The sequence below is a fragment of the Dromaius novaehollandiae genome, chromosome 2 (genome assembly GCF_036370855.1).
Source record: "Dromaius novaehollandiae isolate bDroNov1 chromosome 2, bDroNov1.hap1, whole genome shotgun sequence".
NCBI lineage: Eukaryota > Metazoa > Chordata > Aves > Casuariiformes > Dromaiidae > Dromaius > Dromaius novaehollandiae.
Window position 1 is genome coordinate 5,939,641 of NC_088099.1, and position 22,328 is coordinate 5,961,968.

Sequence of the window (22,328 nt, forward strand, 5' to 3'; positions counted from 1 at the left end):
TGAGTTCAGGGCCCTGCTGTGCTGGACATGGAAACACACAAAAAGGAACAGCCTCTCATCCAAAGCCTTCCACCATATAGCTGGGTAGAGGAGGAGAAAGGAAATGGTGTGAAGCTTGGGGAAAGATGCACAAAGAGATTAAATGAGCTGCCCAAGGTCACAGGAGAAAAGTGTGGCAAAGTCAAGGTTATAAACCAAATATATTTTGCCCTGCTACCTTACTACTCCTGCTGAAGATCTCATACATCTCAGCGACACTGCTTGTAGGAGTGGGGGTAATTTGGAAGACCCACCCCTTATTTAGGTAAATTTAATTGTTGCAAAAAAAATTGTGTAAATAACTGGGACAGGGTGCTCTCACATTTCAGCATGCTAAGAATATATCCTGTATTATTCTTTTACCTCCTGGCTTTACCAGCCCGTGATGATCAGTGACAGAGAAATATGGCAGAAAAATACTAGATGCAGAAAACAGATACAAATAGATAGACAACTTGTCTGATCCCACTGTTGTAATGAGTGTCCTCCTTTCCCTCTGCCACTGTTGATGTCTGACACTTCCATTTTGACTTTACAGCAGGAACTAGAAGTCTCTGGGTAATAACGGTCCCAAGCTGGGTGATGGTTTTTCCCTGTTCATGCAATGGTGACTGTTGTATCTGGACTTTTTCCATGGACAGCAGTGGGGTGGGGTTTGAATTTCCAGGATAAGGATGAGAACAGTCTTTCCTTTCCAAAGACATCTGCAAGCCCTTGGATGTCCGTATCTGTGTGGTTTCCTTGTGAGGCTTCAATACCAGCCTGTACCTTGTCCTGCTTTCCTAGGGGCTGCAGGACAGGTAAGAGGTGTCCTGGCAGAGCCCACACCAACAGCCAAAATTCACTGTACAATACTGCAGATGCTCAGACCAAGTCTCACATCTAGCATGATGCCTGTACCACCAAGGGGACACCTGAGTAACCTGAACTCTTGCACTGGGGAGGAAATGAGGCAGCGCTGCTGAGCCCAGCATCACCCAATGCCCCAGCATGACGTTTCCTCAACAGTTGGGTCCCACCTGCCATTGGCGTGGCTTTCCCTCCACACGCCATGCCATGCCATGCCATGTCACACCATGCAGCCCCTGTGATTCCTACTCTTCTGCTCCATGACATCTTTGAGTGGTAGCTCATGAGCTTGGTAAATGTGGCCAATCCTAACTTAGCAGATTCCTCCCAGCTGTCTCACAGCTGACGCCATGTCTCGGCTTGTGTGGTACCAAGGTGTGAAGGATCTGGCCCCATTGCTCCAACCCCTGCCTCCTCACTGCAAGGGTAAAGGTCCTGGTTCACCCCAGCCTCCTCTGCAGACAGTGCCCAAGGCCTGTGGTGAAGGGAAGGATACTCACAGGTCTGTGACTCCGGAGTCCTCAGCATCTTCTTTGATTCCTGCCATATGGTTTTACAGTCCTCCAGGAGCTTATAAAACCGTTGCTTTTTCCAAGAACCTGACTTCACTTTGATCAGCTGGCTGCCTTTCAGAAGGAACTTCAGATCCTTGTCATCTTTTAGGCCTGCGGAGAAAACATTGATAAGGTTACAGGAGTCAACACGAGAAATAATGTACACAGGGTTTTTCCTTCATAGGAACATTACAGGCAAATACATAGACAGACCACTGCACTGCAGCCGGCTCTGGAGAGCACAGCAGAACAGAGAGACCCAGAAATCTGCTACACAACATTTTATGCTCACAATAGAGGCAGACTCCTTGTGTATTCTTAGATGGAGGTAACCAAAAGATTTCCATGCTAGAATTCCCAGCTGGTCTATAAACATAAAATATCTTCTTCTCAGCAAACACATTGTAACCATAGGACAGAACAAAAACAACAACATAATAACAATAAAACAATAAAAGCAGACAAAGGAAAGCTGTGTAATTTGTAATTAAAGTGCTGTCAGGAAATTCAAGAGATACCAGCTTTATTCTATCACGGATTTCCTTTGGCAGTCACACAGGAATACATAGAGTTCCCTCTCTTCCTTCTCTGGGAAACAGTCCCCTCCACTCCACCCAGGGAATTTCAAAGATCAATGTCGAAGATTACGACATACATAAACAAGTTGGTGACAGGCAGCATTACATCTACAAAGTAGCAACTGTCTTCTCCTCTTTGTCCACCTACTATCTAAGAGGCCCTTTACATTTATTACCCTATCGGTCACCGCAATGCAAAGTAATAATAGCCAGACCTTCTGGTCCCAGGAACTTCAGAGATTTCTCATTTTAGACTAGCTTCTGGAAGGCACTTAGACATCTAAACAGGCATCAGGCATCTACCATGACTTTCAAAACAGAGAATTAGCCTCCTACAGTTTTGAATATCTCAGTGGTATATGATTTCTACATACCTAACTACCTTGGAGAATCAGTCCCTTAAACCAACCATTAATTAGAGATCTGGAGCATGTGGGCTGGGGAGGGCAAGAGAACGAAACATGAGAAACATGTTTTGCATTCTCAGTAATAGGCACCTTGCCTCTCTGACATTGCATGAAGGGCTGTTTCAGAGCTGGTGCAACACCACTGAACTCTGTAGCGCTTGCCAAACATGTCCTGATTCAATGGGATTTTTGCTATCCTTATCTTGATGATGCAAACAACTGTCATTAATAATCACTTAGCCACTTGCAGCCACCTGCCACTCACTTCCTGGAATATTTCCCAGTGCTGCTTAAACATAGTGCAGGGTCACACAAAACAGAAACACAAGTTAGCCAATCTATGTAAAAACATTTATATCACAGTGCAACGTTCCCCTGTGTCATTGGCTTTTTCCTCTTTGGAAGACACAGCTGCCTTGAGTTACTGCTGTCTGAGCTGGGCAAAGTAGTAAGCCACCAAGCATCACTTCAGGCCCGCTTAAAAAGCAAGACCCAGCATGAGGTCCAAGAGTTGTCCCTAACCCCAGACACCCACCACGGAGCTGGATCCCAGAGGTGGGGTAGTCGGTGGGCTGCAGAGTACCACGGTGGGTCATGGCTGCAGCAGCAAAAGAGCAGCACCATGTACTTTACTTGGGATAGCCTGGCTCAAAGAGAGAATTTTAGACTGCCAAAAAAAGCCTGAGATCTCTGTCATAGATCACTATTAGGGCTGTCTAGTGCTTACCCACTGAGGACCTCAGGCCACTTTCCTGGTTTTGAAGTTGCCTCAGAGCAGGCCTGGAGCTGAGCCTGGCTGAGGTGTCAAGAGTAGAAAAGCAGCACAGTAGGAGCTGGAGATCCTGGAAAGGTGGCTGTGGCCTCTCTTTCCTTTACATTTAATTAGCTATCTCATTAATTAAACACCTGCCTGAGCTACAGTATCCCCTGGGCCTCTCAGCTGCAGTGTCTGGTCTGGAGGAGATGCGAGAGGGAGATATGAACACTTCTGGAAACGTCAGAAAGAAAGTCACAGAAAGAAAGAAAAATCTGACTTTCTGAAAGCACAGAAGGATAAAAGATTGACCCCAGCCATGGGATCTGGGACTCCCTTGGTTTTGCTGAGGTTCAAGCAAACTCTCAGGTCTACAAGAGGCCAGACCACCCGGGGGAAGAGCAGACACCATGGCGGCATCGCATGGCCTTGGGTCTCTTGAGCTGCAGTGTCGAGGCTTCCTCTGCCAAGGCAAGGGTCTTCTGAGCAGAGAAGGTAACAGGTTTAGGCTTAGTTAATGCTACTCTGGTATCCCTCAAGATTAAGGGGATAAATTCCTTCCTTGTCTGTATTCACCCACAAAATTTCTGTTCTGGTTCCTGGCCTTTTTCCCTCTCTTTCCTCAGATTGCAGCCACGTGAGGCATTGTTACAGGACTAGGAGGACGATAAGTCGTCCGAGGGTGACATGAGCAGGAAAGTAGGAAAGCCATCAATTCCTTTGGGTGCCTATGTACATAAATTTGTAATGAGAAATCCCCATCAACTGTGAAATGGTTCATTACACAGATGCTCACCGCAGCATGTGCTGCCACACTGAACATACAGAAGAGCAGCATCAACGATGGGCTATGCTGTCAGTGTTTGGTGCTACAGGAAAGGGGACTGCCTTTGCTGTAGGGACTTGCAGCATAAAGGCGTGATCCAGTAGGCTTATCATGGACATAAAGGCCACATTTTCCCCGTGAGAAGATCAGGTAATACAGGCAAAGCTGAATGGCCACAGGCAGTGGTCAAGGGCAGGTTCCTCTCCTCCAGGCCAGATCCACACAGGAAGGAAACCAGCAGGAGCTGAGAGCCCCTCATCTTGCTAGCCAGCACAGTTCAGTCAGTGCATTAGCATGGACTGAAGCTCTTCTTCTTCAGACGATCCAACCATGGGTTGGGAGCAGCCCTCTCACCTGTCCTTGGCTGACGTGCCTACGGACCAGGCCAGCAGGAAGGCACGCTGGGGCATCCAGCCTCTTCTTCAACCAGCTACTTGGCCTCCAGTGCCAGCTTCAGGGCTCTCCATGAGAGAGAAGAATTGAATGACAATAATACATCCTGGAGCCATCACGTCCAGCTAGGAGCATCCTTCTGGGTGTTTAATACACATCACTGCTCAAGAAAGGGCTTGACAGCTTCATGCTTTTGTTTTCCTGAGCCTCCAGCTGCAGCTGAACTCTAACAGTGAGACACCACTCAGGTAAAATGACCTAGCAAAGGAGGCCATGGCACTTTGAAAGAGCACAAGGGAAAGATGAAGAAAGAAGGTGTGTGGTGAAAGCATGACAAAGATCAAGGATTGCAGGCAGCCTGAGTCAGAGGGCAGATGGAGAAGCCAGAGCGGGAACAGAGACATGTCCACCTCCAGGAAATGACGGGTTTGGCCAGGAGAGGACATGGTGGGTGTCAGCAGCTCCATCATTCCCTTGATGTGAGAAGCTGGTACCCCACCAGGGCCTTTCGGATAGGCAGCAGTCACCCAGAGATGACCTCTGCTGGCAGTGACCCAACGTACAGACTAAACCAGCCATAGCTGGGCCCAGAAGACAGTGGGGGTCCTGTTAATTCGGTGGGCAAGGCACGTCTCAGGCCTGCTCGGTGTCTCAGGCCTGCTCAGTGGGAGTTCAATTTCAGATGACTAAACCAGCCTGCAAGGATGGCTACTGTTTTGGATCCTGCCTCATACACCAAGCTCCAAGCAGACTCTTTAGATGACATTGGACAAGTCCCTTCACCCCTCTGTTCCAGTCTGAAAGGCAGATAATAGCACTTGGCTAGGTCAGAGATGAAATAGGAGGCTCCGATCTGGTAATACAGAAAGCACACACACCGCTGAGGTATCAGTGGCACAATACTCTCAGATGGTCATTTGAACTGCTTTCCCCAAAAAACATCTTTTCCCAGTTCTCATTTCAGGCTTTACTCCTGAGTCACCCCCTAACACTCCACTGAGTGGATGAGGTTTGCTCTGCCAAGCTATGTTTCACAGATGTAGAAGCTTTTGTTCGAGAGAAAGCTGAGTTGTCATACACATCTAAAGATCCAAAAACACTGTGCAGTGGGACAAGGATTTTGGTTTCCAATTATAAAACAACACTGGACACGAGAAGGGCAATCGGCACGCTGAATCCTGCCTGAAACATGTGGAAGGGCTGCATCTTGCTTAGCACACTCTACAAAATACAAAATACATATTTGCATCCAAAATTGCCACGTACACTTCAAGGGTCACTCCCCTCCTCCAAATTTCAGTCACACACTTTGTGAACTGAATATATTTAGCATACCATGAAGTTCAGAGTGAAGATTGCCTTTGACAAAGATACGAGAGCCTTAAGCACACAGCACTGAAGTGAACATGAAATTAGTATCCTGCACAAAGAAGCTTTAGACACTAAGACACCAAAAATTTTAGCCCTTGCATTATCCATCCCAGGTTTACAGCAAGCAGGAAACAGAATAAAACACGGGCTGTCACAGTAGCACATAGACTCTGAGCTCACTAGGGAGATACTTGGACCATGTTTATAGGAGACAGCGATAATCTGTATTTCTGCATTGCTCACTCGCAGATCTGCAGGTCTGGCATAAATGCGTTAATTTACAGCTGCTATAAAACAAGCCTCTCCCTGCCTGCTCCCCCTCTTCCACCGAGCGTTTAAGACCAGACATAACTCAGGCTTGCCAGTTTTAAAGGCAGCAAGCCTTTCGGATAAAATCCAAAGAACTGCCGTGGGCAAAGGAAGATTTTTCCATTTCCACCTGCCCACTTGGGCCGTCGCTCCAGCAAGCAGGACCCAGCTCAGAGCCAGGCGCAGAAGTTATGAAACTCCCTGGGTTTCCTGTTTCTTTTCATCCGCTGACTGCAGCCCTCTGAGTGGCTCCTCAGGCTCTAATGGCAACTGGCAACGCACCACCGAGAAGTCCGAAAACCAGGCAGGAGAAGGGCACTGCCATACCCAAACACCCTGCCGTCGGCAGCAGCTCGGAAAGCCCAGCAGGAGATTTGGAAAACAACCCTTTGCCAGGAAGGTCCCACCTTCTTTGATGCCTCAAACACAGTGGTTTGAACATCTGGAGGGTGGTAAAGGAAAGGAAAAGAAACCTCAGGAGTTTAAAAATAACCTTGGGCTGCCTTTAGGGTGGAGCGGTGCTTCTTTGCAGAGAAAAGCAGCAGAAACGAAGCAGCCGCCAGCGTGCGGGAGCGCCGAGGACCTGGCCGCCTTGCCCCTTACCCAGCCTGATGCCGTTCAGCGCGGCCACTCTGCGGCTCTGCTCCCGCAGGATGTTTTCCTGGGACACGCTGCGCTTCGGCTGCCTCCGGAAGCACTGCATGGTCCGGCGCGGGGGTCGGGGAAAGGCACCGGGTGCCGGGAGGGACAGGGGCCCGAACAGCCCCCGAGGGGCTCCCACGCATCCAGGAGCCCCGGCGGTGCGGTGTCAAGCCGAGCAGGAGCAGCGGAGGGAGGGCAGAGGCCGGCGGGGGTGGGACCGTGGGAAGTCTCGCCTCCCACTTGCTCACCGGCCGCGCGCACTGGCTGCGAAATTACACCCAGGTGCCTGCTGGCAGCTGCCCAGGTAGAAGGAGCAAGCTTTCTTACAGTCTTACAACTTCTGCGCATCATTTCCAGGGGTTGGAGGGTTCCCAAATGTCACTCGTGCCCCTGGTCAGCTAGGACTTGTCATCTGCCACCACCTGCCTAGAGGTGCCCACGCACGAGAGACCTTGGCTGCTCTGCTGTGCAGCTAGTAGCCTCCAAAATGTGAAGAGGAGGCTGAAAGCACCTTTTAGCCGGGGCTGGTGTAGCCCGAAAGTTGTTTGTAAACAGTGTTTTAATTTTCTTTCATCCGGCTAGAGAAGAGCGTTTTCTTAAGGCACTTGCGAGCCTGTTCTCTGCCACTGATTTCCTGTGTGACTCGGGTGAGTCACTCACCCTGCCTTTCAGCCCAGCTCTGACGCTGTGCTTGTAATCCAAATTTATACTGCAGTTTGGCACAGGGAAAAGTCTCCATCAGTGGTTGTAACGAGCCACCGAATGCACAGAATAACTCAGGGTGGAAGGTGCCTCTGCACGTGTCTAGCCGAACCCAATTTCCCCTTCTTTCTACCCACTTTGCAGGAAGCCACACCAATGCTCACAGATCTGGATGAAAAAATTTATCCCTGACATATGCCTCATATACGAAACTCCTTGGGGATGAGGCAGGGCCTCTGCATGGTCTTGGCACAGCAGTACAAGGCAGCCGTGCCTTATTTACACAGAGCAACTACAAACCACGGTCAGAACAGGAGAATAAGGGTACTTTCTGGATGCTTTCTTGCCAAATATTCTAGCCGGGCAGCAGGCAGGCCTTTGAGGAAACACCTCCCATCTCTTCTGACCCCTCTACGTGTACAAGGGTTGGATGTTGGAGCTGTAATTTCTGCAGAGCTCCCCAGGGAGCTGCGGGCTTCGCTCTTGCCCTGGCGAGGAGGTGAGCAGCATGATGCAATGGCAAGACGATATATTTATTAGCTAGCAGACTCCAAGCACTTCCCATATTTCACATTGCGCTGGAGAGAACTGATCTATTTAAGGAGTGGGGAAGAGAGTCATCTCCCATACTTGCATTTTGGCAAAATAGTTTGCTTCTGTGCATCCAGCTCTCCAGCCCAGCAGCAGCTAGTCTCCCACAGGGATCCGTTCAGGAGCACGCTGAGCCCCTCTGCCTCGTTTTCCTGTTAGTTCCTACAAGCAGCGCCAGAAGCATCGCTGCTCAGAGCCTCCCAGGCTCCCAGAGAACATTTTGTTGTACTCATCCCCGAAGTCTGCGCACACGCAAAGCACAGGATAGGCACTTACTGACTTTGGGCAGGTCTCCAGAATTGGAAGTGGTGCTGTTATTAGGGCTTTGGAGAGTGAAGGCAGGAACATCAGTTTGTTTTTAAAACAAAGATGACAGCATCAGGCTAGAAACACCCTCCTTTGGGAAACAACGGATCAGGATTTATTATGGTCTGGAGGTCACTTAAAGACATTGGAATATCTCATAAACGACACCTGATGAATATGTGTGATGTTGCATGTTACAGGCCATTCTCTGGTACTGCTACATGTTACATGACAGGGTGTCACACGCCTGTGCTGAAGGAAGTGATTCCTGCAAATGGCTTCAGGATAAATTCTCCCACCCTTGCTCAGATAACACCTCACTAGGTCTGTAAGCCTGCAAGGACTCAAGCACACAATTTTATCCATATGACCAACCTCACCGAGATCAATGGTACCAGTCACATGAGCAGAGTTATTCACGTCCATGCACCGAGAGCAGGGCTTTGATAATCATCCTATCGATTCCAGCTGGGTTACTCATGCAGCAAACACAAATCAATGCCAGAACGTGGTCGCACAGTTTAGCAAAGTGCTTTGAAATCAAGGAAACAGGCACTTGAAAGAGAAAAAAAGGCTGGAGAGTTTGGTAGGAAATGGGCTGTGTGAGAAAACTAATAATGCTCAGGCTGCTCTTCAGATAATTTTCCAGAAAAGCCATGAATTAATCTCCATCACATCCCTGTGCAAAGGAGCTCAGGAAGCTCCATTACCACTTCACAAAGGAAGAAGCAGATTGATTTTGAGCTCTTTAGGGCTGGAACCAGTCTCCCCACGGCCACCACCTTTAGGCAACCCCCAAACACTTCACACCACAAATGACATGGCAGAAGGCAGAAGTCAGCTGCTCATTTGCCCAGACTTGCGATAGTTTGGGGCTGGAATGAAAAATACCCATGCTGGCGGTGACCTCATCACTTCCCCATTGCATCAGGCACATGATGTAAATTACTATACAGTGATTAATAAGGCCTCTGGCAGCTTGCATAACACACACACACATCTCGTTTTAAGAGGACATTTTTCCCATTAAAGAGGTTGTGCCTTGCTCTGTATTTGTCACCAAGAAGAAATGACGTCTATTTTACATGACATTTTTTTTCTGAAGCAATGTTGTAGTTTCAGCTTCCCTCCCATGCTCCTCCTCAGTGAAATTCCATAGGATTATATACAAAAGTGTTCATCACCAGAACTGCAGGGTCCCACCCTATGTATCCCCAGTCCTCAGCAAGCATGAGACCACTCGATCCAGCTGCACCCAGAATTAATGACAGTTTGGAAAAGTCATGGGCCAGCTGGTCTGTAGTGACGTAACAACCTGCCGTCACACGTTAGGGTGATGGAGCCCTCAGAAGCAGTTCTCTAGCTGGGGTGTTATTCCCTGATGGAAAATGAAGTTTGACGATCATTACATCTGCAGCACTGCACACCGAGGACGGGTGGTACCTTTAGTGCACAACCAGTGGCAGCGCTGGGCAGTGGCGGCTGTTTGGAAAAGCACAAAGCTCTAAAGCAAAGAGAAATTGGTTGGTTTCCCCTGCGCTTTTCCAAATCCCTGGTGTAATTAGCCAGGTTCTACCCACCACCAAGAAATGTCACTGGCTCTCTGCACCAGCTTTGCCCTTCTCACTGCCTCTGCAGGAGCCAGGAGCAGGGAGTGGGTGCTGGGACCATAAATGTTGGGGCATCTCAGGCCAGAGATGTTTCTGCTTGTTTATCGTGAATGCGTCTTCAGTCCATGTGATATGTACCAAGTTCCACCTTGTGGTGACACTGAGAATGGGCGTCTCCGCGAGGCAGGCAGCCACTTCAACAAGCCTGTCTCTTCCTTAGGCTGGCTCTTCTTGCCCGCTCAGCTACCCTTGCAGGGTGCTTGAGAGGTCCGGCCAAGTGACAGCAGGGTGAACCTTGCTGTTTCACATAGGAGGAGTTCCCTGCAAGCAGCATGTCATGGCTGTCCTCCAAATCCGAGCCTAAAACGTTCCTCTGCTGGGATGCTGGCAAAAAGCCACATGATGGGTAGGTTTTGGTGCACTGAGACCCAGCCCAGTATTCCACAGGCTCCTTATGCTTCGGTTGTCTTGCCAAGTCTGTAAGGTCTCTGGGAGGAGAAGCCCATTCTCTAGCTCTGCTTGGATCAGTCCACACAGCTATGCTGTCTTTCATCAAAATAGGCTGGCCATATCCAGCCTGTCTACTGGGAAGAGTCTCTAGCCCGTGCCATCAGCATCCAGGAGCATGTTAGCTTGCATGGGCCAAACCCATGTCAGGGAGTGCACTGATGTGGTGCAGAGCCCTGGCCCTGTCTGTTAGAAACAGAGCCAAGTTGCCTGCTCAGATGTTTTGCTGACAGTTTGGAGTGTGATCTTTATTTGTGAAAATCTACATAAATATTTCTGCCACTCTGGGTCATTCCAAGGATGCCTCTATCCACACACAGCACTGGCTGGGACCCATCCAAAGCCAGCACTGTCTCCCGAGTTCTCCTGACGAAATCCAGGCAAAACTCCTAACTAAAGTTCATAGCAGGAGCTCAAAACCAGACCAAAGGGCACTGGCCCTTCCACCACGGCACACAGGGAGACTTCGTGCAGAGCAAAAGGCGCCAGAAAACACACAGGCCACAGTAACTTACAGCTTTTCCAAGAGTTAGAGTGAAAAGGGTGGGAGAAAAATAATTTAATAGGAGGATGCCAGCTTGATAGATAGGACCAGTACCAACAGTGAGGAGCACCTGTGCAGTTTTGTTGCATAACTTCTAGCTATGAGTTAAGTCATGTTTCTGGGCATGTGTTAATGAAGATGTTCTCTTCATAAAACTGAAGTTAATTTTAGGTGGATTCCAGTTTCCATTTTTTAGGTCACTTACAGCTTTTCTTGTAAGATTTTCTCCGCAGCCTCAATGCAGGTTACTCTCGCCATTCAGTATCAGTGGGTCAGGGGGAAGGGGGAGGGGTTAATTAAATTATGTTAAATGAGGAAAAATTATTCTTTGTTTTTCCTGATTGATTTGCCTGGAATTTCAGCACTCTAAATTTAGCTAGTAATAACCAGCAAGACTTGCTGTGTGTATCTCCACAAAGGGCTTTAAAGGCATCCATGTGAGGGGCAGCCCAAGGCATGAGAGTTTCTGCAGAAACATTTTCTGTATTGGCTCATTTAAGGATGTTGGAGGATCTCAGTTTAGAAGAAACTGTGGCAAAATCTGCTCCGTCTGAATAAAGCAAAAGTGAAATCTCCCTGTTTAACTCAAGGTCTGCAGCCTTACATCCTGGTGGGCTTGAGTAAGGACTGAGACCCTCAGCCTACAGTAAGGACCTAGGAGAGGCATGGGCTAGGGGTTAGTCTCACCTATATTCAGATGTCTACAATGCCCTGAAAACATGCCAGCAGAAAGACGGAGTGCAATTCACCTGTCTCAATCCCTATAAGCCTAAGATTTCGTACAGACACCTGAGTCTGCCCTGGGCATTGCAATGTTTAGCCCAGCAGTAGTGCCACAACAGTCCTCCAGGAGAGCTTCTGGAAGGCCCTACAGCCCCTGACCTGCTATTTCACAAATCACTATGTGCTTGTCTGCAGCTTTCCCTCATAAATACCTGTTTATATATTTCTACCTCCATGTGAGGGAAACTACACTTTGCTCCCACATCATGGACACTTGGCTCTCGCAGCTGCCCATGCAGTCAGCAGAGTTTCAGATCTTGCCCAAGCCATCTCTTCCCCACACACGTCTCCTTCTTGCTTCTTCCAGCACTTGGCTTTATCCTTTCATCTCAGCTACCTGCAGTAGTTTTACAAGTGACTGCGGCTCCTTTTTCTCCCTCTCTCAATTCCTCATTATAATCTGTTTTTCTGAAGCATCTATTTGCCCCTACTCATCTGTGTTTGAGCCTTGCACACCGGCAACAGGGTCTTAAAACCAAATGTGTGCTTCAGTTTTACTGAAAACAGTGCTCAGACTGGAAATCTAGCAGTCTTTGTATAAAAACAGAAAAGTCCCAAGACGACTTTTATTTATCCTGTCTGAAAATAGGGCCAGCTTGCACCGTTAATGCACTGCTAAGTGTCACTATGGCAAGTTCTCCTGCACTAGTAGCAATCCTATGGCTCAAAAGCCTCCCGTGTAATGCATCGGTAACATCCTCCACCAAGTGGGGTGTCCAAGGAGCATTTTGTTCAACAGGTGTGAATGAGAGCAGCAATGTTCCCAGCTTCATCAGAGCAGATCCCAGCTGATGCCCACCAGCAGCATCTCCACCCCTGGGTGCAGGTCCCAAAAGGAGACTCCTCCGGACTCCCAGCTAAGGGCAGGTGGAGACGACTCATTTGGAAATTTAAATCAAGCAGAAGTCAATCCTTGTGACAGTCTGACAGGAGGAATGAGGAAGCGGACAGTTGTGTAGGATCTTACTGATTTCTTCGCTGATGTTCGCCCCGGGTCCTGGGCTGCCACAGAGCGCGTCCCCTTCGCGGGGCTCTGGCACTCCCGGCACAATGTGTCCAGTGTCCGAGATGAAGAGGGCAGTGTATAAGAATAAGGCATAGTGCAAATTAGCCTTGCTATAATCTCTGTGAGCACAAGGGCTCCCAGTTCAGGGTCATGCCAGCTTCATGAGTCAAGATAAATCTTATTAATAGCCTACAGAGCCCAGCAGAGTTATTGCATAATACATGTAGATGACTCTTTATTAAAAAAAAAAAAAAGCAACAAGAAGCTCATGCAGTTGACTCAAACATGTTCAAAATAAAAGGCACAGACTACTAAATTAAAGAAGCTGCATTGACTCCACGGAAGACGGACGGGATCATGCTCAGTTTTCATCCCAGGTCTCAGATCTCCATCCAAATGCAGAGTCAACAAAAGCTCTGCAAACTTTTCAAATACTCTCATCTACAGTAAAAATGCACTTTTGCTACCCAGGAATATCTCAAGAACTCTTTTACTCACTGTCAAATATTTTACTGAGACAGAATTTGGGGTATGTGGTTAGTTCTGACATAGAAAATACAGATATTAATGGATGGAAAGAAAGGGAGTCTCAGCATACAGCCATAGCCACATCTATAAACCATAGTCGCCAAGCAATTTCGGAGAAATTAGATAGCACAAGTCTGATCCTGCTAACAAATAAAGATGTGAGAAACTTTTTTGTCTACGTAGTTGGGCATCCAAAATTACTTTGGCACTTGTGAACCTATGTGTCAAGTAATTTCAGTAAATAATCTTTTTTTAAAGCTTAGCTCATCCAACAGTTGTATATTTTTCTCTTCAGAAAAGAAAACAGAATAGCAAACAGCCACTGAATTCCGTTCGGTTCCTAATGCCAGAAGACTAAATAATACTCACTGAAAAATAACCTATAAGCCAGAATAGGAAAGATTTTAATAGTTCCAGATGTATTTCTAGCTTTCTTTCCCCAGTGGATGTATAATGAATGCTATACCTACAAAAAGATTAACATTAACCTCTGTTTCACCTTCCTCTCAGATTTCTAGCATCTGGGGAAATCAGAAAGGAAGAGTTCTTGAGCCTGGGGGAGTCTTTCCACATTTCTCCTGGTAATGCTAACTGATTATATTTAGGTCAAGTACTTATTGCTCTATTAATTTAATTATTTTTATTTTTATTTTTGTTTATAGCATATCTACACTAAGAAAACGACAATCTCATAAAATAAAAAATAAGCACTGTAGACTTTTCCCATTTCTGTAGGATCTCAGCATCCCATTTCAACCCATTTGTGACATGCACAGCCCTGAACTGTTTCTGCTCATAGCAGAGCAGAGCAAAATACAAGGAAGAGGTAATAAATCAATATATTACAGTCAGACCAGGGAATAAGGGATGTTTGATTGACCTGTCTATGAGACAAACCTCACAGTCTCAGAACTGATTGAGACTTTCTAAATCTCACTCACTGGAAGGGCCGGAAGGATTCCTTCCTTTTTAGAATCATTATTTATCTTTTATTGAGTATTATAGAGTCTCGGAGGCAGCTCCTGAGCTGGGGTGATCTGTTCAAGCCCTGCTGTCTTCCCCCGAGCCCCGAGAGTTTACCCAGCTGAGCATCCGTCCCACTCTCAGTCTCACCAAAAAGGGGAGGAGATTCGGATCAACTTTTCAGGACTCACACGCTCTCATCAGCCAACACACTCTTCCTACCAACACAGTTAATCCTAATAACAAAGAAAAATCACTTGTCACCCTCCCGTAACATTGGTTACATGCTGCATGGGAGGACTGGGGTGGCAAAGAGGGCAAGGGGGAGGGAGGAGAAAAAAAAGCTCTGGGATGAGATAGAAGGGAGCTAAAACATAAAAACATTTCTCTGACTTACTGTTGCAAGCGAGGAAGCTGCCATTCGATTCCATTGCTGCAAAACAATGTACAGCTGCAGAAGAGCTCCAGGAAACAGCTGTGCCCAGATGTGAGCGGGGCGGGGGCAGCCAGACCCGCGAGGCTCCCTCGGCTTTCTGCTCCAATAATCCCGGCCGTCAGCTCCCTTCAGAGGCTGGTTCCTTCCCCGTGGCTGGAAATGCCTCTCTGCTATGACTCCTCACGCATTTCCCTCCTGCATCCGCACGCCGCCGCCTGCCCAGCGCCTCGACTGAGGCCAAGCGCCCAAGCTCCAGCGCCGCGCTGGCCCTGGCTCCTCCCCGCTGAAATCTGGCTGTCTTCACCGCGCTGGCCCGGCCTCCCGCTCCTGCTGCCGCTCGACGCGGTGCCTCTTTCCCTGCGCCTGGCACAGACTCCCCTTCGGCCGCACTCTGCTGCCTTCCTGCAAGAAGACACCGAGCGCTGGAAATTAATCCCCAGGGGCGACAGTCCCCCAAATCAAGGGAAAAGCCTTAAACAGAAGCCAGTGCCCGGGGGCTAGGTCTAAAAGGCTTTTAGGGACCGGGATGGAGGGATAATATTTCTTTTCACAGAAGAAAAAAAAAAAGTATGTCAAAAATTGCCAGCATAGAAATAGGAGCTGTAACCACAAATGCTCGCAGAGGCAGGAGCTCAAACAGAAGAAAAGTTACAAGCTTTGCAACTGAGACAGCAAGACAGAAAGCAGAAAAAAACCCTCGCACTGTCCCCAGGCTCTGACTGAGTTGAGCTGATTCCCTACAGCCTGTCTCCTACGCTTAAATTAGATATTTTTTAACAGTAGAAGGGTGATGTTGGCAAAGGGGGAGAGGGAAAGAGAGGAAATCCAGTGTGGGAAAATACAGTTTCCTTCTACTTGAACAGTTGGGGGGAGGTTTCTAGTCATTGTTCTGTTTGGTTCTGTTTCCAGTGATTTAGGATGGTTTTGATGCAATCACTTGGTGGAGCGGTCGGAGGAGTCAAAGCCCTCGTCCCTCCGCAGGTGTAAACCAGGCAGCTCCACAGACAGACCGAAAAGTCCCAGTGTGACAGTAACACATCTGGGAGACATACGGAGAAAAACAATTTGGTACTAGGACTGTTAGTGCCTCCGTGCCAGGAGCCTGGCTGTCCCTTCACGTGCCGGTGGCAGACCCACGGACAAGAGACACCAGCTGGGACAGGGGCACCATCCCAGGGGGGGTGTTCGCGAGTGAGGTCAGTCTCCAGCAGGCTCTGAAGATTCCTCTTAAAAGCCCCAAGGCAGGGAGATTTCTGGAGGAGGCCAGCAAAACCTGTCACCCTTTCAGCCCAGAGAACAGAGTGCAGAACTGAGGGTGCGAGAGGCCAATGGATGAGTCAGACCGGAAACTCCAGTGAAGCAGAGGTGATGAGGGCAGGATAGTTTTCACCTGGGAGGAAAGGTAGAGCAGGGCAAAGAGTCTGAAAGTGGTGTTGGGAAATGGCATTATAGCAACTCCTTTGCCCTCCTCAGCTAGCGTATAGCCCCCACTGCAGGCAGGCATCCCACATGCCCAGCACAAGCCCCTCGGTGTCCCACACTGCCCAACACAAGCTCCTCAGTGTCCCACATTGCCCAACACAAGACCCTTGGTGTCCCACACTGCCCAACACAAGCCCCTCGACATCCCACATTGCCCAACACAAGCTCCTCAGTGTCCCACACTGCCCAACACAAACCCCTCGACATCCCACATTGCCCAACACATGACCCTTGGTGTCCCACACTGCCCAACACAAGCCCCTCGACATCCCACACTGCCCAACACAAGACCCTCGGTGTCCCACATGCTCAACACAATCTTCTTGGCATCCCACACTGCTTAGACACCTGCTGGTTCCAATCCACCTGTGCCCTCTGTAGCACGGAGGAGATGTGAGAGGAGCTATGTTAGCCCCAGAAATAGAGAATACGGTGGTCTGGATGCAGTCTCTTCATTGCAGCTCCGGGCATGATTGCACCAAGACCCTGCAGCACTGTGAACACAACCATTATCGCACTATCTCCAGCTGGCGACTGAGACTGAGTTTCTCTGACATCATCTCTTGAGATTAGAAGATGATCCTCTGCATTTGAAACCACTCCATGGAGATTCATAGTGTCTACATGTGCTTCCTTCTTGCCATGTTGTCCTCTCCATGACAAGACCTAGTGGTACCAGAAATGGTGCCTGTCAGGAGGATTCACAAAACCTTGCCCAACTCTTTCACTTTTCATGGTTACACTTACTTAGGTAACCCTCTTCTTGCTTCTCTAGGTGGCCAAAAGCATCACTATTTGGGCTGTTTTGTGCCCTACAGCACCTTTCTGCCACCCAAGCTAAGGCATCACCATTGCTAAACCCATGATGGGCTTGACCCTGCCTGTGTGCTCAGAGCAAGCCTGGCACCTGCAGACTGCCTTGCACTCCTTGCATTCACCAGAAACCACAGCAGCTGCTGTTGGAGCTGGGGATACCCTGCGACAAACACTCAAAAGCTGAGACCACATAGCACAGGTCGTATCAGAGCCTTGTTTCAGAAGGCAAGAGTACTTTTAGCTATACTACTACAGACATGTCATGTGCCCTTGGTTTCTTTTGCCTTTGCATGGCTGAAACCCATATACGTCTGGAAGAACAATGAAACCAAGGTGGCATGAGGCACTATTGGGCTCCTGTAAACAGCAAAAATCCCGCTAATAAACAATATTCTAGGAATAATAGAGCAATTTAAGAATCCCATATGAATTAAGTCTCCGATCCTCATTTTGGTTCACTTCGCTCTCTGCATTCCAGGTTTCGGCTTTGGCAGATGCAGAAGGTATAGTGTGTTAAGGCAGGTCCTTCTCTGCCTAGTTAAACCAGCATCACACCTGGGTGACAACAGGTTTAAAATTATTGATAAAACTTCAAAAACTTCTAAAGTTTTATCAGTACCGAAAAACTGAGAAAGTGATTCACTTCGCAATAAAACGTGTAGTTAAGATAGGCCATCACTGATTATTTCTGTATCTTCACTTACCTTTTAAAAGCTGTCTGAATTTCTGATTGCTTCTACCCTCCTCTGAGCACAGCTCCAGTTTGCTCCTAAGCTATGTCCAGCAACTTATTCACACCCAACTTTATGGCCTTTCATCTTCAAGGTCAAACCATGACTTGGAAGGGAAGAGCTCGGTATCATTTAAATTAAATAGCACTGTTTTGAGCATAATACTGTCTTTCCTCATAGAAGCAATATCAATGATAGGCATCAAATTTAAATAAATGCAATTTAGTCTGAGCAGTTTGGTCTTGGCATCTGTAAGGTGCCATTTCAATTCCTTTTTCAGGCACTGAAGGTTAGCCTTCTCTGCTTTAAAAATGTGACTTTTACAGAGAGATAACAACAGAGCTGTAAAAACTTTGTAGGTTTTACTGCAAAGTAACTGGTTGAGGTGAATGCATATGCTCTGCGCATTGCTTTATTTACCCCATGAAAAGATTACAGTGCTTTGCCTCCCCCAGGATTTTACAGCAGGTGAGTTACCGTGCACTGATTGGTTTACAGGAAAAGCACACCTTTTTAGTAGTGAAGGCAAAACCTGACAGAAAAACCTGTTTTCCTGAATTCCACAAATACTTTATTACAGCAAGGGCTGGATTTATTCCTATAGGACATCCCGCGCGTGCCACCCACCAGTAGCGACTTCACAGACAAGCCCACCTTGGTGTTTCCCAGCTTTCAGGGTGCTGAAGGTTATTACATTTAATGGCTCTCAGAAACCTGGGGAGCGGCTTTACTCCCCTGCCTTTGTTGTCACAGGTTTTATTCTCTGAATCATCATGCCAGGCCAGGGAGGAATGTGAGGAATTCACTGCAGCCTCCCAGCCACCCAACTCTGACACCCTTCTCCCCGGGCTCCTCGGAGTGCAGATCCGAATTCCTGAGCGCGTCGGTCCCAGGCTGCCCATGGCTGTACCTGGACCTAAGCTCCTCCTCACTTCCCAAGGAGAGCAAGGTTGGGGATCAAGGAGTGGAGTAATGCTAGAAATGAGAATGATAGGAGAATGGCACCTCAACCAGGGCCAGGAGCAGGCAGCTGCTACACGGCTCCTCAGCCTCCGTGCGCAGGGCGTGCTGTCTGGGTTTGCCGGGCGGGAGCTATCGGACTGGACCTGGAAGCCAAATACAGCACTAAAGGGAACTTCTCAAAGTGCTGGCGAGACAGGAAGAGGGGAGGAAAGGACCCAAAGCTCCAAAACCCAAGTTTCAGCCCCAGAATTGTCTTAGGGCTGGCAAGAAACACAAACTTGGCCACTACTCAAGAAATGAGCAACCTATCAGTTTTTGCTCCTTTCTCCTCAATATTTCCCCTCCTGATTAAAGAAGGCACAAAGGCCTCACACAGCTGGTTTTCTCCATGTCACCTTTAGCTTGGCTCAGCCACAGCGTGGCCTTGGGCTAAAAGACCCCTCCCCTCCCACAAAGACAGCAAAAACCAAGATGCACCCAGCAGTTTGCTGCATCTGTTTAAGACAGTCCTTTTCTTGGCACCAATTCATCTTGCAATCAAAGATACTCCAACCCCAATGTACACACCATCAAACAAAAACAATCATATTTAATTTGAACAAAAAAATAAAATAAAATTGTAAAGCCCGCTTTGAGCACTCAGCTCTTTTCTTACCCATACTATCATTTTCTGAGCTCACTAAGAGGCATTTCTAGTCCTGGGGACACCTGGTAGAGTTGATGGCACCTTCCCAAAGCAAAGCTGCCACTTTTCTGATGCCCGTAGTGCCATGACATTTTACAAGGTCCAAGTCCTAAACCCAGGACACACCTTGATTAACACACTTGTTCTCCAGCCACAAATACGAGCTTGGAAGGAGTTCAGTGTCAGCATGGCAGGGGGAGGAACCTGCATCCTTCTCCAACCCACCCTCCAACACAGCCACACACAGCAGTGCTGAGGTCGCCCGCCGAACCGGTGCCGTGCAAGGCCAGTGAGGTCCCTTCTCAGTCTCACATGCACCCACACCCTGTTGCCTTCTCCTGCAATGTTTGTGCACACACAACCCAGCCCAGGGCACACAGAGCATTTGCAGGGTTCAAAGCCAAAACCGTCTCCGGGTTTCGATTCAATGGCGAGCCATAAATCACAGCAAATCCCGAGCAAAGCAGAGGTTTACCTGCCAAGCGGCTCCACTCTGCAAGCCTGATTCAAGTGTTTGTGTAATTGTGGAAGAAGTACTTTTTCATCTCAGAGGAATGCTACGCAGCCCGATCACTGAGTATTTCCTAAGAAGCAGATGCCTCCTGGCTCCCTCTGCCTTTCAGACTCTCACACACACCCTCCTCATCACGCAGAAATGTTCCCGACTGCCTTTCCTGAAGATAACAAGAAGGTGCTGTATTTGCTCTGAAAAAAGGAGGCAGGATTTCTGCTGCTATGACGAGGCAGGAACATAGGAAGCGTTTTGCGATTATCTGCCTGGCAGGGAGCTTTAGTAGCTACATATTGTTTTCCCCATGATTGTCAGCAGAAGTATTACTGAAACCAGCACAAAGAAAAACATCATGTTAGTGTTCATATTACTGCAGAAGTGGGATCTGAATTTTTCAGATATTTCTGTTATGGTCCAGCTGCTCACTGAACCATTTTTTTTCTGCCTTTTCCCATTCTATTTACTGTTTTAGGCCATTGCTTAGCTGTTAGGGAGGTCTCTTGCCATGCTCAGATCAGCTGATCTCTCTGTGTCCAACTCTGATGTAATTAGCTGTGAGTAGATGGACGGAAAAATGTAAAATTCTCAACTGTCTCACATTTTGAGAATTGCTCAGAGTCTGAAAATCAATTTGGAATCCCAGTTTCCATCACGTGGATGACTCACATTTTGTAATGGCATCATTATTCTTTTTTTTAATCAGCACTGTCTTTCCCTAGGTAGACACAGTTCTTGTGATAACATTTCCTTCCCTGCCTGAGAAATGTCTGGGAATTGGAGGACTGATCCTGCCACTGAATCTGCTCCACGGAGCATTTCCCTGTGGGCTGATTTTCCTGCCAGGCTCCTGGCAGGGCTCCGCGCTCTGCCTCCAAGAAGCAAGTTGCAGGCTCACAGCCCCATGGGAGCTGGCAGAGCTCAGCACCTTTGAGGATTGGGTTCCCACAGGAGATAAACTGCAAAAAGCTCAGGAATGGGATTTACAACTCTGCAAGAACAATGAGATTATTTGGGTATGTGGAAGACTCACTGGATGCAACAATTTTGCTTGCAAAGTAATTTGCTGTAGTTTATAGGCAAGACTGAACTGTAATTAACACTGAACACAGTATCATAAAGTTCAGAGAGCGAGGACAACCAGATTCCTCATTTATCACTGTGGATAACCGTGACAGAGTATCTTCAGACTAAATGATGTTGAAGTACACATCTGAATTTAAACCATTAATTGCAACAGTTGCTCTTGTCCAGGAGACCAGCACCAAAAAACAAAGCAATAGATCCCAGGGATGTATAAAGCAGCTAAACCAGTCCAACAAGTCTCACATTGATTTCAGACTGAAAACTTTTATGAAAATGGACAAAGGATTGAGATTATGAGATAACTTGAGATTTTGAGATAGAAGATCTGGAATTCTCTATTTATTCGAAACCACTCATTTTAAATGTAGGAAGTTCAGCATAAGAAAGACACCTAAATAATCTGAACTCTGACCAATTGTACTAGGTATGATTTCAGTATCTCACTAACTGCATCTTTAGATTAATTTTAATTTATGTTGAAAGGTTTATTTCATATTTGTTCACTTAAATTGTGTCACTACAAGATAGATTTGAAAGTGTTTGAGGTTCACTTTTGTGCATTTTCATGCTTTAACAGCTTTAGGTTGAAGTGAGCCCTCTAATATTGAATTCCCCAACTTTAAATGTTTTGATTCTGAGATAATCAAAACATCTTTGCCAGAGATCTGTAGAGAAAAGTACAGTTATCCTTAAACAATACAGAGGGGAGGGTTGGGATGCAGGGTTTTTTTTAAGGCATCAAAACTTCATATATTAGCCGCAAATGAGGCGCTCAAAGAAAATGTCACCATATAAAATTAAATGGCTACGTTTTATCAGCGTTTCAGTTCAGTGCATCAGTAACAGCACAAAGCAGCCCCACAATACTGGACAACTGATTTACGACTGTCTGAATCATTTAGTGAATCTGACCATTAATAGGAAGTTAATGTTGCGTGAACGGAGAAGCAATAACCTCTTTAGGACATCTAGTAATGTACCTGACTCACTGGTATGAAAAGGTTACTTGGAGCAATCATCACTATTAGGGAAGAAGATAGAAGGGAGGCTGGTCCCAAGGTCCTGCCATCTTTATCCATTAAAGGCTACTTCAAACACACCCCTGGCTGCAATGGAGCTGAGACCCTGAGCATCACAACCACCAACATCCAGGTTAGCAGGCATATTTCAAGCCTTGCAAGACCACAGTCATTAGGCCAAGACATCCTCCTCAACACGCATCTCTTCTTCCATGCACCGTTGCCTCTTTACAACCAAAGACAGTGGTGTGTACAAGCTAGGCATGGAGGAGGGTTCATGATTAATGCCATAATGGGCCTTTGCAATATACTTCAGCTGTCAGCTTAATTCTCCGTAACT

The 22,328-nt window shown here is 47.5% G+C and overlaps 1 protein-coding gene across 2 annotated transcripts in view; it reads right to left on the reverse strand.

The window, feature by feature from the left end:
- The window catches only part of PLCD1 (phospholipase C delta 1), a 60,541-nt gene extending 40,589 nt beyond the window's left edge, over nucleotides 1–19,952 (reverse strand). Inside the window, exons 1-3 of one of the 2 annotated variants that reach the window (XM_026096556.2) lie at nucleotides 19,851–19,952; nucleotides 14,660–15,100; nucleotides 1,389–1,553 (exon numbers count right to left, since the gene is read on the reverse strand). In XM_026096556.2, the coding sequence (XP_025952341.1) occupies nucleotides 1,389–1,553; nucleotides 14,660–14,693 (199 nt within the window). In that variant the 5' untranslated portion in view covers nucleotides 14,694–15,100; nucleotides 19,851–19,952. Of the gene's footprint in view, nucleotides 1–1,388; nucleotides 1,554–6,683; nucleotides 6,953–14,659; nucleotides 15,101–19,850 lie in introns of those variants that run through there. The other variant, XM_026096545.2, reaches the window with a different exon arrangement.
- Nucleotides 19,953–22,328: the final 2,376 nt, after the last annotated feature.